The 15,674-nt window shown below is 40.8% G+C and overlaps 1 protein-coding gene across 3 annotated transcripts in view; it reads right to left on the bottom strand.

Annotated features, from left to right (window-relative positions):
• The window catches only part of LOC122665337 (nuclear transcription factor Y subunit C-1-like), a 36,228-nt gene extending 20,770 nt beyond the window's left edge, over positions 1 to 15,458 (bottom strand). The window contains exons 1-2 of one of the 3 annotated variants that reach the window (XM_043861454.1): positions 14,636 to 15,458; positions 14,106 to 14,153 (exon numbers count right to left, since the gene is read on the bottom strand). In XM_043861454.1, the coding sequence (XP_043717389.1) occupies positions 14,129 to 14,153; positions 14,636 to 15,276 (666 nt within the window). In that variant the 5' untranslated portion in view covers positions 15,277 to 15,458 and the 3' untranslated portion in view covers positions 14,106 to 14,128. The remainder of the gene's footprint in view (positions 1 to 14,105; positions 14,154 to 14,635) is intronic. The other 2 variants (XM_043861453.1, XM_043861456.1) reach the window with 2 other exon arrangements.
• Positions 15,459 to 15,674: the final 216 nt, after the last annotated feature.

Genomic DNA, 15,674 nt, shown 5'->3' with positions numbered 1-15,674 from the left:
TCAACATGCAAAAGAATCTACTGAAGAGGTCAATGTTGAAGAGAACAAAGTAGACAACGCTGAAACAGCAGAAGATGAAGAGGTGATGCAGCACCAAGTGCCCACACCCGACAGAAGAAGAAGAAATAGCCATGAAAGTAGGCTTAGTTTAGAGCCATAGCTTAGGTTTACATTTAGTAGGTTCTATACTTAGTTTTATTTCAGCTTATTTGTAAACTTAAATTGAACCGGTTCAAAGCATGGTTCAATTTAGGTGATTTAATTATGTGTCTTTTATTTTAAGTTGTTAGGGACAATTAGGTCTTTTTATTTTAAGTTGTTTTAAGTTATTTTAAGTTTAGCTACACCCTTCCACGGTTTATGAAGGAAGTATTATAAAAGATTAAATCGTGGGAGGCTCCCCCACAGTTTATGAAGTTTTAAAAAAATCGTATTGCTGCCTTTGTTGCTGCAGCTGCTCCTTGAGAGTATTTATCCTTGTGGTTCTATTAAGGTGGAAAGGGATTGGTGGAATCCAATCGACTCCTTATGCCGGGAAGGCTGGGAGGATCCTCTACAGCTGGAAAGTGGTTCAATCCTTCTATCACAGAGCTGCTGCCTCCATTGAAGACTTGCTGCAACTTCACATTTCTTCTTTTATCCCTCCAATCCCAACCCCCAACGATCCCCTTTGTTTTATTTTTTTTTTCTCACATCTGTCCTATATTAATTCTCAGTTATCCACCATCAAAAGCCATCTCAGACCCTCCCATTAAATCCCCCCCCCCCCATCGATCCATCATCATTCAGCCATTAAACCTGCAACTCCATATCATTGTTTGGACAACCCTCAAACCCATTATCTCCCAATCAGACCACCAGCCTACTGCCATATGTGGACCATCAGTTCCTCTCATTAGGACCCCACTCGATCCCTATTAGAACCCCATCAGACCATAGAATCAAAAACCCCAGCCCTCTTAACAAACCTGCAAATTTCCCTCTTCTCCATTAAAGCTCCACAAACCCTAAAATCCCCACAGCCTAATCTAACCATCAAAATCAGCCCAAACTCTAGTCGAACATCCCTCCCACTGTCCCCTATACTTGATCCAAAACCCCGCCCCAAACTCCCCTCTTAAACCCTAGTTTTGACTATTTTCCTATATCCCAAAATTCGAAACCCTGACCCTAATTTCTGAAATTTCAAATCCTTATCTAAACCTAACCAAACCTAGCTTATTAAACTCCTTAAAACCTGCCTAGTTTTATCATATAAACTATACTTTCATTACCCTACCCTAACCCAAGAATTTGACCTAAAATTCTAATTCTGCCCATTCGAACCAGCAGCCCCCTTTTGATCCTATTGCTTGGCCTCTAGTAGGATCCATTAAGTGGTATCAGAGCCATGGATCAGCATGGTAATCAAGTATTGAATCCACCAGCAGATCCTATGGCTGCTATGTTGGAATTGTTTCAGAAGTTTGCTGCTGAACAAAGGGCTGCATGATGCAATTAGACGTTGGATAATTAGGAGTTATTTTTTTATTATTATTTTATTTCCTTTATTTCAGCCGTAGATACAAGTAGAGTTTGAATCAAAGTTGTTTTAGTTTTACAGTCCAATTAGAGTTGAAATTTTGTTTTTAGATTTAGATAGAGTTGATTCTAATTTAGATTTCAACAAGGATTAGGATTTTAATTTCTCTTTAAATATTTCTTGTAACCTGCGTAATATTCAGTTTTGAGAATATAATGAAAATTTTATTTGGTTGAAGCAATGCTTGCCGTGAGCTGTTCCTGTCACTCTCTCCCTCTTTGATTTCTTCTTCTTTAATTTTCTATCTCTTCCCCAACCTTAGACCCACTCCCTGCTTCCCTAAATCTCCTATTTTAGCCTTGGTTTCTGCATTTTTTTCTTTCTGGGCGGTACTACCAGATTCTGGAAAGCCATCGTTGGATCCTTACACCCACATCAACTGGTTCTGAGATTTGATCCACAAGTTTTTTTCTCTTGGGCGATCCATACCTGGAAGTTTCAGATCAGAAGTCTCCCTTGCTGTGAGATTCGAATAACCTGCTTTCCCTGTTTAATGCCAGACCTGAGTTGCAGGGATTTTCTTTAATCCTCAACCTATTTTTTGGAGTGCTGCTTGTGTGGAATCAGTAGAACCTGTAGTGGTGAGTCTACTCCTGAAATTTCAGGCTCATCCGACAGTTGCAGAAGGAGTTGTCTCCATCGAAGTTTGCTGATTTTTCCGTTGTAGAAGTTCTGGGTTTCTATTCTATCGAAGGTTGAAGAAGATATAATCCTCTGAAATTACAAGTAAGGACATCTTTGTTATTTACACTAAACCCCTAGTTTCATTAAAGTTATTCTGTTTACCCCCACCTTAAGTGATTCAGTTCCAAGAATACCCTTCTACCCACACATTGAACCCTTATGTTTTGGAGTTCTGATAATTTACAATTCTGCCATTACTTCTTTACAACTTCAATATAATAACAATTCTGCCATTATCCTTATAAAACCTCAAGTTAATCATTGTTTTGCCATTTAACTTTGGATTTGAGTTCTTCGATTCTTGGGTGGGCCCTTAAGCAACACAATCAGGGTTATTCCAACCCGGGTCTGCATTAAATTGGTATCAAAGCCGAATTTCTGGCAATTACTAACCATGACAGGTGGTCATATCACCAACACTGAGTTGCACAAGTTATATCTAGTATTGGTTGAGAATCAACAAAAGAGTGAGGCCAAGATTGAGGCCAGGTTTGAGAGGAATGAAGCTATGCTTGACAAATTTTTGGAAGAGATTCTTGCTTTTATGAAGAGACCTGACAAGCAAGTTGAAGGAGGAATGTTGCACCACCTCCTCAGTTTCATACCTTACAGATCGAAGGTACACCTCAAAGACAACCTAATCAAGTTATACCACAAGACATCACCCGACAATTTTCTGATAGGGACTATGGCATCAAAGTTGAAGTTCCAGAGTTCAGTGGTGAAAAGGGGCCAGAGGAATTTCTTGATTGGCTTACCAAGGTTGAAAGGATCTTTGCTCATATATCCTTTCCAGACGAGAAAAAGTGTGAACTTATCCTCACCAAATTTATTGGGTATGCATGTTCATGGTGGGATGATGTATTACACTCGAGGCTTATCAAGCAACTTGGACCCGTTACCAATTGGGAGGTCAAGAAACAGATTATGAACGAGAAATTTGTTCCTCCAAATTATGAGACGGAATTGTTTCACAAATTGATCAATATTCAACAAGGCAGCAAGAATGTGGATACACTCTAGAGTTCCACAAATTATCGTCAAGGTGCTGACTTCAGAAGAAGACAGTGGGTTATGAGATATATCAGCGGGTTACACATTGAGATTAGAGTTGGCTAACATTGAATTCAGGTCTGTTGATTTGGCTGCAGCTCATGCCAAGACAGCTGAAGAAAAGTATACTTATCTGAAGAATATGCTCAAGACTCCTTCAGCATATAAACCCCCACCATGGATCGAAGAAAAAAAGCCTGAATCCCATAGAGTGGACGAAAAGAAGCTGAAATCTAACAAAGGCAATGATTGGTTGAAGAACATTGTGTGTCGTAATTGTGGCGAAAAGGGTCATTTTGGCAATAAATGTTCCAATAGAACTCGCCCCATAAATATAGCAGAGAAACAACCAATAGAGAAGGATGATTCTAATGGTGAAGGTTTTGAAGCTTACCCACCTAACGAGAATGACTTCACTTATGATGATGATGAAGTTGAAGCTCCCTCTGCCAGCCTTACATCATTCGCAAAGGGGCTTGTGGATAAAGCTCTCCTCTTCAGGCAAAAGCATATACTTCTGTACGGTACAGGTTCCACAAATGTTCATACAATTGTTGACACCGGAGCAGAAGCCAATTTTATCTCTACTGGTTTTTTCCGAGCACATAACCATCCACAGAAGCATCTTTTCAAGAATATTCATGTGCGAGGTTTTGGACCTACAGCTCGAGAAGAGGCCACTGTAGTAGTTCGAGTACACCTACAGTTTGGGCCATTACAGTACCATGTACCTTGCTTAGTCACCTTGTTGGCGCATTGCGACATTCTTCTAGGGCGACCTTGGCAACGACATGCTGCTATTCTCTATGATGGTGCACGAAACACCATTAAAGTAAAGCAAGGAGGGCGTACGTTTTTAATGTTGCCCCACGCATTGAAGGATATGCCGCGGCGACAATAGTTTTCTCCTCCTTCAGCTATGGATCACTCTCTCCTCCCTGCTCATGGAGTTGCAATTCAATCGTCTACCTCAAGATACATGCCACCTAACCGTCGAAATAATTACAGAGGCATCTTGGGTTCACGACCTAACTCGACGGAGTCGAGTTCTTTTAAGACCGGGAGAGTTGATGCAATTAGACGTTGGATAATCAGGAATTCATTTTTTTTTATTATTTTATTTCCTTTATTTAAGCCGTAGATACAAGTAGAGTTTGAATCAAAATTGTTTTAGTTTTATGGTCCAATTAGAGTTGAAATTTTGTTTTAGATTTAGATAGAGTCGATTCTAATTTAGATTTCGACAAGGATTAGAATTTTAATTTCTCGTTAAATATTTCTTGTAACTAGCGTAACATTCAGTTTTGAGAATTGAATGAAAATTTTATTTGGTTGACAGCAATGCTTGTCGTGAGCTGTTCCTGTCACTCTCTCCCTCTTCGATTTCTTCTTCTTTAATTTTATGTCTCTTCCCCAACCTTAGACCCACTCCCTGCTTCCCTAAATCTCCTATTTTAGCCTTGGTTTCTGCGTTTTTTTCTATTTGGGAGGTAGCCGCGGTACTACCAGATTCTGGAAAGCCATCGTTGGATCCTTACACCCACATCGACTGGTTCTGAGATTTGATCCACAAGTTCTTTTCTCTTGGGCGATCCATACCTGGAAGTTTCAGATCTAGAAGTCCGCCTTGCTGTGAGATTCGAATCTTCGAAGTAACCTGCTTTCCCTGTTTACCGCCAAACCTAAGTTGCAGGGATTTTCTTTAATCCTCAACCTATTATTTGGAGTGTTGCTTGTGTGGAATCGGTAGAACCTATAGTGGTGAGTCTCCGCCTGAAATTTCAGGCTCATCCGACAGTTGCAGAAGGAGTTCTCTCCATCGAAGTTTGCTGATTTTTCCATTTTTGAAGTTCTAGGTTTCTATCCTGTCGAAGGTTGAAGAAGATATAATCCTCTAAAATTACAAGGAAGGACATCTTTGTTATTTACAACTAAACCCCTAGTTTCATTAAAGTTATTCTGTTTACCCCCACCTTAAGTGATTCAGTTCCAAGAATACCCTTCTACCCACACGTTGAACCCTTATGTTTTGGAGTTCTGATCATTGACAATTCAGCCATTCCTTCTTTACAACCTCAATATAATTACAATTCTACCATTGTCCTTATAAAACCTCAAGTTAATCACTGTTTTGCCATTCAACTTTGAATTTGAGTTCTTCTTTTCTTGGATGGGCCCTTAAGCAACCCAATCAGGGTTATTCCAACCCGGGTCTGCATTACTGCAACTGAAGCCCAGAAGGCTACAATTGATGCAATAATGGCTAGATTGCAACAATTGGAAGAACAGAGAGTCCCCCCGACAGAGACAACAACTTACCCATAGAGAAAGATAGGTACCAGCTCAATTCGGTGGTACTGAGACTGCCTGACAAAGATGGGAATCCCAGAGATGGTTATAGAGGTCACAGAGATGGATCCAGAAATCACAAAGATAGACCCAGAGATGACAGAGATGATAGATACCATTACAGAGATCGTCGGGACAGAACCAGAGGTAACCGAGAGCCTTCCCTAGAATACAGAGATCGAAACAGAGGTTACAGAGACAAAGATAGAGAAGACCGGGACAGAAATAGAGGTCGCCAGCCCACTTTTGAGGAGTACATGAGATCCTACTTCACTGGAGACCAAGGTCTTAATCGGCACCACACTGACAATCAAAAGGTGAAGCTTAAACTGAAAGAATTTGATGGTGATCATGACCCTCAGGTATTTTATGACTAGATTGCTGCCTAGGATGATTATTTTGACTGGTATGATCTGTCTGAAGAGAGGAAGATGAAGCTAGTCCGTACTAAACTTGTTGGACCAGCACATGAGTGGTGGAGGACCACTGAAAGGGTGATACAGCACCCTGTACTTGGGAGGACATGAAACATGACCTGAGTTATAAGTACTTGCCAAGGCACTTCAGGTCTCAATTACAGGATCAGTTCAACTCCCTACGTCAAGGGACCATAACTGTATCTGAGTACATGAAGAAATTTGATGCACTTTCTTCTCGCACTGGCATTAGAGAGGAGGGCATCCAGATGCTTTCACGATTTAGGTTGGGTTTGACAAGTGAGATAAACGGAGCAATTGGTGTGGTCGAACTTACAGACATCTGGGATTGCTTTGAGAAGGCCTTCAAGGCAGAGGAGCTATTGGCTTCAAGTAAACAGCTGGGTTCTACTTCCAACTTCCAAGCCGAGCTATACCAGCTCTAGCACTTCACGACAGGGTCCCTCTATAGGCAGCACCTTTCGCTCTACTGCTTCTCCACGTGTTGATGATAAAGGTAAAGCTCCTATGAGACGTAATGAACCCTTCACTTGTTTCAATTGTCAGGAAAAGGGACATATTGCTAAGGACTGCCCACTCAAGCAGAAGACCATCAACGTGGCTGAAAAGGAAGAAGCCCATAATGATGATGAAGGAGAGGGCCTAGAAGCCTATCCTCCTGATGATGATGATGATGTGGCTAATTACTATGAAGAGTTGGGTGATGATCCAAGAGGTATTCATGTGATGATTCAAGAGGCTGCTACCCAGCCAGAAATCCAGCCTTCCCCACCCATCAAAGAGCTGCAGTCCGCCTACAAGTTTGAGCCATCTGCTGAAGATGATCTTAAGAAGCTTGACTCTGATTTGAATGACCATTCCTAGACCTCCAACCATTCATCGGAGATGAATGTTTTTAAGTCGAGGAGAGCTGATGCAGCACCAAGTGCCCACACCCGAAGGAAGAAGAAGAAGAAGAAGAAATAGCCATGAAAGTAGGCTTAGTTTGGAGCCATAGCTTAGGTTTACATTTAGTAGGTTCTATACTTAGTTTTATTTCAGCTTATTTGTAAACTTAAATGAACCGGTTCAAAGCATGGTTCAATTTAAGTGATTTAGTTATGTGTCTTTTATTTTAAGTTGTTAGGGACAATTAGGTCTTTTCATTTTAAGTTGTTTTAAGTTATTTTAAGTTTAGCTACACCCTTCCACGATTTATGAAGGAAGTGTTTAAATTGTATCAGATTTTGGTCTCTGGCCTTTTATTATAAAAGATTAAATCGTGGGAGGCTCCCCCACAGTTTATGAAGTTTTAAAAAAATCGTATTGCTGCCTTTGTTGTTGTTGCTGCTCCTTAAGAGTGTTTATCCTTGTGGTTCTATCAAGATGGAAAGGGATTGGTGGAATCCAATCGACTCATTATGCTAGGAAGGCTGGGAGGATCCTCTACAGCTGGAGAGTGGTTCTATACTTCTATCCTTCTACCACAGAGCTGCTGTCTCCATTGAAGACTTGCTGCAACTTCAAGTTTCTTCTTCTATCCCTCCAATCCCAACCCCCATCGATCCCCTTTGTTTTATTTTTTTTTTCTCACATTTGTCCTATATAAATTCTTAGTTATGCACCATCAAAAGCCATCTCAGACCCTCCCATTAAATCCCCCCCCCATCGATCCATCATCATTCTGCCATTAAACCTGCAACTCCATATCATTGTTTGGACAACCCTCAAACCCCTTATCTCCCAATCAGACCACCAGCCTGCTGCCATATTTGGACCATCAGTTCCTCTCATTAGGAATTCCACTCGATCCCTATTAGAGCCCCATCAGACCATAGAATCAAAAACCCCAGCCCTCTCAACAAACCTGCAAATTTCCCTCTTCTCCATTAAAGCTCCACAAACCCTAAAATCCCCACAGCCTAAACAAACCATCAGAATCAGCCCAAACTCTGGTCGAACCTCCCTCCCACTGCCCTATACTCAATCCAAAACCCTGCTCAAACTCCCCTCTTAAACCCTAGTTTTGACTGTTTTCCTATTTCCCAAAACCCAAAACCCTATCCCTAATTTCTGAAAATTCAAATCCTTATCTAAATCTAATCAAACCTAGCTTATTAAATTCCCTAAAACCTGCCTAGTTTTATCATATAAACTATATTCTCATTACCCTAACCTAACCCTAGAATTTGAACTAAAATTTTAATTCTGCCCATTCGAACCATTAGCCCCCTTTTGATCCTGTTGCTTGGCCTCTAGTAGGATCTTCTCCTATCTAGAGCTATATTAAGAGGTGGTTGAGAGCACTCCACAGGAAATTGTTGGCATTCAATATGCTGTTCTTGAAGAGGTGCAGCTTGTGCCTCAAGTCTTAGCCGAAAAGGTTACCACTGTTGAAAACTCTATGAATATGACATACACAGTTGATATTCATTCAAAGGTCGAGCACATAGTGTTTGTTATGCCACCATGGTTCTTTGAAGAGAAAGCTCCATGCCTTGAAGACTACATTCCTAAAGTCTACTAGCAACCAGAATTCTGCTGGGGAATGGTCAAAGCTGCTACTCACATGTTGTTTCCCCCTCCTCACTACAAAATTCGAGGACGAATTTTTTCAAGATGGGGAGAGCTGATGCAAGTTTATCATTCTTTCCCTAGAAATAAGTCTAGGATGGGTTATAGACATGTTGGGCCTTTCATCACATGGGTTTTCTATGTAATAGGCCACTTTAATGGGCCTAAAATTTGGGCAAATATGTTGCATACGGGATTAGCCCAATACTTAGTTTATTTTCTTGTTTAAGTGTTTTAAATTGAACCGATTGAACCACTGGTCTAATTTAAGTGATTTTAGAATATTCTCTTAGAATAGAATCTTTTTAAGTTAAGTCATATTTTAGGGTCCACACCCCTACATGAATTTTGGAGGGAGTATTTTGTATTAGGAGTCAGCCTAGTGATCAAACTCCTAGGCTGAATAGGAATTGGGCCATTGGCCATATTATAAATAAAGGAGACCGTGGGAGGCTCCCCCACAATTCAGAATTCAAAAATCAATATCTTGCTTGCTGCCTTGCTCTATTGAGTGTTGCCTTGTGAGTCATATCAAGGTGAAGGGACAAGTGTATCTCCAGTTGACTCCTTACATCTTGTAGATCAGGAGGACCTGCTACTTGTCTTCAAGCTGCTGCCATTGAAGACCTGCAACTCCAAGTAAGTGGTTAATATTATTAGCCATCCCCCTTCTTCTAATCCTCTAAACCCAGCCCTATTGATCCCCATTGTCTGCCACCATTAAAACCTATCGATCCATTAAACCCTAAACCTTCACAATTCTGTTCAGCACTATTCCACCATCAAAATCCATCCATATTTTAATCTCAACACCTTCACAGTATTCCCTCCACTCAATCCTAACCTCAGGCCCATCCCATCATCTAAACCCTAATTCTCCTCATCTCCATTAGATCGCTAAAATCCTAAATATCCACCTAGACTATTCCAGCCATCAAAACACCTCCATCCTTTGACCGAGTGTTCATCTCCACCCTAGGAGAACTTGATCCTAAGCCCCCACCTTAATTCCACCTCTAAATCCTAGATTCCATCACTTTCCTCTTTCCCAAAACCCAAAACCCTAACCCTAGTTGCTGCCCAAATCCATCTAACCTACTTTAACCATCCAAAACTTACAAAACCTAGTTCATTAGACTCCCCTACACCTGCCTTGCTTTACCATATAAGATAAATCCCCATTATCCTAACCCTAACCCTAACCCTAAAATTGACCTAAAACCTCAATTCTGCCCCCATCAAACCAGCAGTTTAACAGGTCCTGGTTGTCTGGCTCCTAGTAGGTCTCCTACCTATCTAGGACTACATTAGGGAGTCTGGGTGGATAAAGGGATGTCCGGTTAGTCCAAGGGACGTTCATCCCAAAAGCATGCCATTTTGACATGTCTTCAAAGTCCCTAAGGAAGGACATCCAGATAGGGAAAGAGACGTCCAGACAATCCAAGGGACGTCCTGATGTAGATCGAACAGCATGTAACTGGTCCAAATTCTGAGTTTATTCAAACCCATTGATTTTTGCCCCAAAGAGATATCGCCCAGCAGAATTAAAGTGGGGGAGATTAATCAGTTATATTTGGGACATTTAATTGCAATCAAGTTTGCTGATTTGTAGGGGGTATTTCTAGAAGTAATTCCACTTCATGTGGGCCCCATGGCCAGCTGGATGAGATCAGTTTGAAGACTAAGCTGCCAATACGTGGAGGACTCCTACAGCTGTTTTAGATAGGTTTCTAATTAAGATATAATTCAGTTGTATGATGTAATTAGAGTTAAGAGATAATTTGGGATTATTTTCTTTATTGCAGTAAAGACTAAAGAGGAGGTATCTACACAGATTTGGTGGGCCCATGACCACTTGCGTGGAGTACTTTGAATTCAAGAAGGTTTCTACCTTGCGTGGGGTTTTAGAAGTTTATTTAATTTCTAGATTAGGAATAGGAGCTTTATTTTAATTGGGATTTTTGTTTTGAGATATTTCTAGAAGAACCTAGGTTGTAATCGGTTGGATTTTTAAATAAAGGAATAGGCTGATAACTAGACAAGTCGAGTTTGAGAAAAGAAAAAAAAGAGAGAGAGAGAGAGAATTTTGGTTGTAAACCATGCTATGCTGTGAGATGCAATGGGGAAGGGTGAGATGCCTGTACCTGTGAGTGGGTAAGAGACATGGGAGAGAGTGCGATACTCGATCCAATCCTATCCTTCTTCTCTATTTTTCTAGTTCTTCTTTGTTTCTATTTCAATCGATTTCATTGTGTGATCTGCTACAAGTTCTTCAATCAATTAAGGAATATCTGCTACAAGTTCATCACTTGTTGCCAGTTTTTGAAGACCAAACCAACATTAAACTTTGATCAAGAAGATCTTGCCTGGCGCTAGGTCCTTCATGATCCAGCCTTACATTACGTCCATACTGAGAAAATGTCTTTTTGACATGTCTTGAGTCTCAAGCAAAGGAACGTCCAGACGAAAGAACCGAGCATTTGAATACCATGTCCCCAATAGTTATAATTAGAATTGTTGGAGACGGTAGTCTAATGGCTAGTTTGGACTCAAGGGACGTCCGGTTGGGCCTGCCTTTGCCCCTAACTTCTCATACCGTGTAGTTCTTATCAGAGGGGTGCCTTGGTTTATAAACAAGGAACTTTGGGACAATTCAACTCATCCAGTTTGCTTAACATTTATTGGCATACTTTAATTGGATCATTTGGGCTTCAAGGATTGAGAGAGAGAACATATTTGTATATCTAGCCTTCAAGAGGCTTTTTCTCTTTGTTCTTTATTCATTTGAAGTGTAATTACTTGTGGGAGAGGGGTTTTCTCCACAGGTGTGAAGTAGTTGTTTAGAGGTTTGGCACTGGGAAGCCAAATTTGTTAAATCGGAGGATCTTTGGTAGTGGAAGAAGGCACTGTTTGGGGCTGAACCACCCTACATTGTTTGTGTCTTGTTTTTGTTCAGTCACTTCTCAGATTTCACCCTCACTTGGAGCGAAAAAGTTTATAAATCCCAATTCACCCTCCCCTTGGGTTGGCAAACCCATCCACAGGGACCTCCATGAATTGCCGGACTTGATAATGCAATGGTGTAACTCAACCATATTCTGTTAGTTTCAGTAATTCCTTTGACAGGTTGTGGTGTGGTTCAGAGCCTAGAATAGAATCTAGAAGAACACAGATGCTGGAACCATAGACAGAACCAGGATCAGATTGAAGAAATTTGAAGAATTATAAAGAAATGTCTGGAATTAATGCAATTTTAGGGGGCGGGGGGGGGAGAAACCAGCTTTACCAAACACAACTGGTGCTATGGACCTACTCACCCACCCAAGTGATATAAACTACAACTATAGGGTTGATGAACAGTACAACACCTTATATGTAAAGTAATAAGAGAAGGGATCAAATAGGAATTGAAATTTAGAAGTGGAGGGCTCTTTTGGTAGCTAAAAAAAGATAGGGAAGCAATAAAAGAGACTAAGGATTAGAGGGGCTTAATTTTAATTAACCAAAAGTTAGATATTTAATAACAAACAAAGAAGAAGTCTTCTTCTCAATCATGATATGCCCAGCAAACCAGCAGAGCCTACCCATGTTTGAGTGAGGGAACTCACTCCATAGGAATCGAATCAACGTGGGAATTCAGGGGAAGGTTCCAAACAAACAGCAACCAAAATAGAAATCAAAAAGAGAACTGAATCTCTGCTACTCAGGTCAAGCAGAAAACTCAAGAACAGCTTGATTGCTGGTTCAATTTCTCCCAACCGGAAAGATCATAAAGGATGAAACTCAAGGGTTTGGGACATCTACAGGTAGGAAAACTATGCACAGACTCTTAGTAAGAAAGAAGCAAAGATGAGAGAGATCAACACAACTACGTGGGTGACTGTCAGTAGCGCCAAACGGAGTAGGGAGAGAGAAGAAGAAACAAAGAAGAATGAAATGGGAAAGGAGAATCGTACCAAAGAGAAGGGGAAGGGTACTTGTCGGCCAAGTCTGCAACCCGCTGAGCACACACACACACAGTTCCACTACTGTGAGAACCAACTCATCTCTAAATTTTCATTCATTTTATTCTCCTTCATGTTACATAATCAACAAAAAGAAAGGCAAAACAAATAACTCCTACGTAATCTTACAACCCAAATAAAATAAAACAAAATAAAAAATTGCATCCTATGCAAACTACCAACCCCCTTTCGACAAAGAAAACGGGTTGGGCTGGTTGGGTCTCGGCTTGGGTCTCCAAAGTGGATAGTTCTGGTCCAACCAGGCTAACGCAACTGCATCAACTACCCAGAGGCTGTACTTGAGAGTAAATAGCTCTGGGATTTAAAAAATAACAAAGAATACACGGGCAATAAACAGAGGCTGTAAACAAATACTGCAACTCTTTAAAACTCAGTCAAATAAGGATGGGGGGTTTCACCACCAGAATCACCCAAGCTTACTAAACAGTCTCAACTCCCAATCCAGAAAATATTACTTTAATTGAACGATAGGCCAGTTGCAGAGAAAAGCCAAAACAGTGCAAGATGTCAACCGATAATAATCTAAAATATGAATCTTAAGCCAAAATATTGAAAGATGTCAACCGATAATAATCTAAAATATGAATCTAAGATTCAATGGTCTTATCTGTCATAGAATGAATAGATATGTTCAGATATAAATTTTAACAGCAAACTAATCACCACCCAAACAGTTGTGAGTAGAATAAGAATTCTGAAAATTAACTGGAAACAGGAGAGCCACCTATAGCAAGGAAAAGAAAGAACAGCAGAAAAAACTAAGAAGAAGATTAAGAGCAAAGGAAGCAGAGAAGGGTGAATCACACCTGAAAAAAGATAGACACAGATGTGAATCAAACAGAGACAGAACAAGAAGAAGAGAACCAGTCGACCAGCAGTCATGCAACAGTAGCAACTTTAAATATCAACTTCCTATTAATTCAGATGTGCGCGCTTAATGTGGAGGTTAAGAACATATTCATAGCTACTGACAAAACGAATACTGCTATAGATTCCTTTTCATGACCTGAAACTGAAATCAAATACTCACTTGGACCCAACCTACTCTACCGTCAACCTATGTCAACTCCTATATGCATAGTTATAAAGGCAACTCCTAGGCGTCCAGGCTCCTTGGGCACCTTGCCAGGTTGCAGTCAAATTGGGTGAATCTGCCAAGTGGACAAGAGAACACAGATTCCTAGGTTTAGGCTGTTGCATTTCCTTTTATTCATTTCATTTTATTTTAAATTTTTTTTAAATTTTTTTTTTTTGGGGGGGAGGGGTGTTATTTCCAAAGAGAGATATCATACCTCTTTCATTTTAGTAATAAGGGCATAAAGCTCCAATATTTTACTTAAAAAAAAAAGTAAATAAGATATAAAACATGAAGCTAAAAAGCTGCCTGTACATCATTCTTTCTAAAACAGTTGGAAGGCTCACCTCTGGAAATTTGGAACCCCAACTCACAAACCAATCTCCGGTTTTTGTCTTGAGTGCAATTGTAGATGTCATCAGTCCAAATTGGAGAGTATTGCGAACAAAACATAGAGTAATTGTCAAAAGCTAAAAACAGAGTCAACTTTTTCCTCCAGTATGTATCTTCTCACTAATTATTCAGAGTGAAACCACAATTAAGATATCAATCTTCAGTATGTTTTGAGTGCAAAATTGATGTTAGCAGTCTTCATTATAGAGCAATTGTCAAAGAAACACAGAGTAATAGTCGAAATCTTTAAAAAAAATCAAATATAATCAATTCATTTACTCCACCATTTTCTATGAATCGGAAAGATCAATGTTACTCTTTTTTAGTGCAACTATAGATGTTACGACTCCTAACTGCAGAGCCTTTTATAAGAAACACAGTAATTAGTTGCCAAAAGCTAATAACAGAACCAAATCATAATCAATTCATTTCCTCAAGAATCTAATTTCCCACTCAGAATCGGAAAGAAGTATGAACCACATACCCCCCCTGCCCGTCCAGATTAGCCTGTTCACTGCTACCACCGCTCCCATAGGATCCATCTACCCCCGTCTGCCAAACCGACTGCCACGCCTGTGACGGGGGCTGAGCATACATCCCAGTGTCAATTCCAGGCAATGCGGAACGGCCGATCATAACGCCAGGCGCCGCCTGCCCCATAGGAGGGTAATAGTAAGGCACTCCACTGGTGGTACTCCCAGAAATACCCAGCCCTGCTTCATCCTTGATCTCATCCCTTGGAACAATATCAACCAAGAAGTCAAAAATATCAGTACGGGTAATGGCCGCAGCGATATCATTCTTCTGCAATGTTCTACGCTTGTTCTCCTCTGCGTGAAGCCATGAACGGATTGTGAGCTCCAGAATGAAGAGCTCGCAAGCCTTGGCAAAGAGGATTGGGGCTTCAGCAGAGATCATGCGAACATCTTCATCGGCCTTCATGATCTTCTTGATTCGGGCTAAGGGGAGCTGATGGTTCTTGAAATCGTTCACTTGCTCGATCTCTTGACGTTGGTACGTCCAGAACATCTGGAGTTGCTGTTGTTGCTGTTGTAGAAGATGATGAAATGGGGGTTGTGCTGTTGGGTATGATGAGGACTGGGCTTGCTGGTTGCTGTTCTCCATTTACTCTCTTATCTTATGTGCGTCGTTCAAAATGGGAAATCCTGAGCTCTCTCTCAAATGGGTTCTCGATTTCCTTACCCAAATTTCGCTTCTCTGGCCGTTTCAGCTTTGTAGGGTTCTCTCAACATGTCTACACAAGCAGAATGAGGATAAGGGGCAGATTCTGAAACATGTGTGCTTCGCTTCAGATACAAAGGGATTTTTTCCCTTAATGCCTATCCTGCGCAGCTTTTATAGGGGAGTTTTTCCCCAACACAGATCTTCTAAGGTACGCTGTCCTGTCCTGCCTGTGCGGTGCAGAAACAGGGCGGCGTACAATGACCGCCTTATCCCGCTCAGGCAAGGTGTTCGAGCAGGGATAAGATAGTCAATGCACATCACCTTGTGTCTATACAGCA

This window comes from Telopea speciosissima, chromosome 6 (genome assembly GCF_018873765.1).
Source record: "Telopea speciosissima isolate NSW1024214 ecotype Mountain lineage chromosome 6, Tspe_v1, whole genome shotgun sequence".
Classification (NCBI taxonomy): Eukaryota; Viridiplantae; Streptophyta; class Magnoliopsida; order Proteales; family Proteaceae; genus Telopea; species Telopea speciosissima.
Note: the sequence above shows the minus strand (reverse complement) of the source record. Positions and strands in the feature narration are given on the sequence as shown.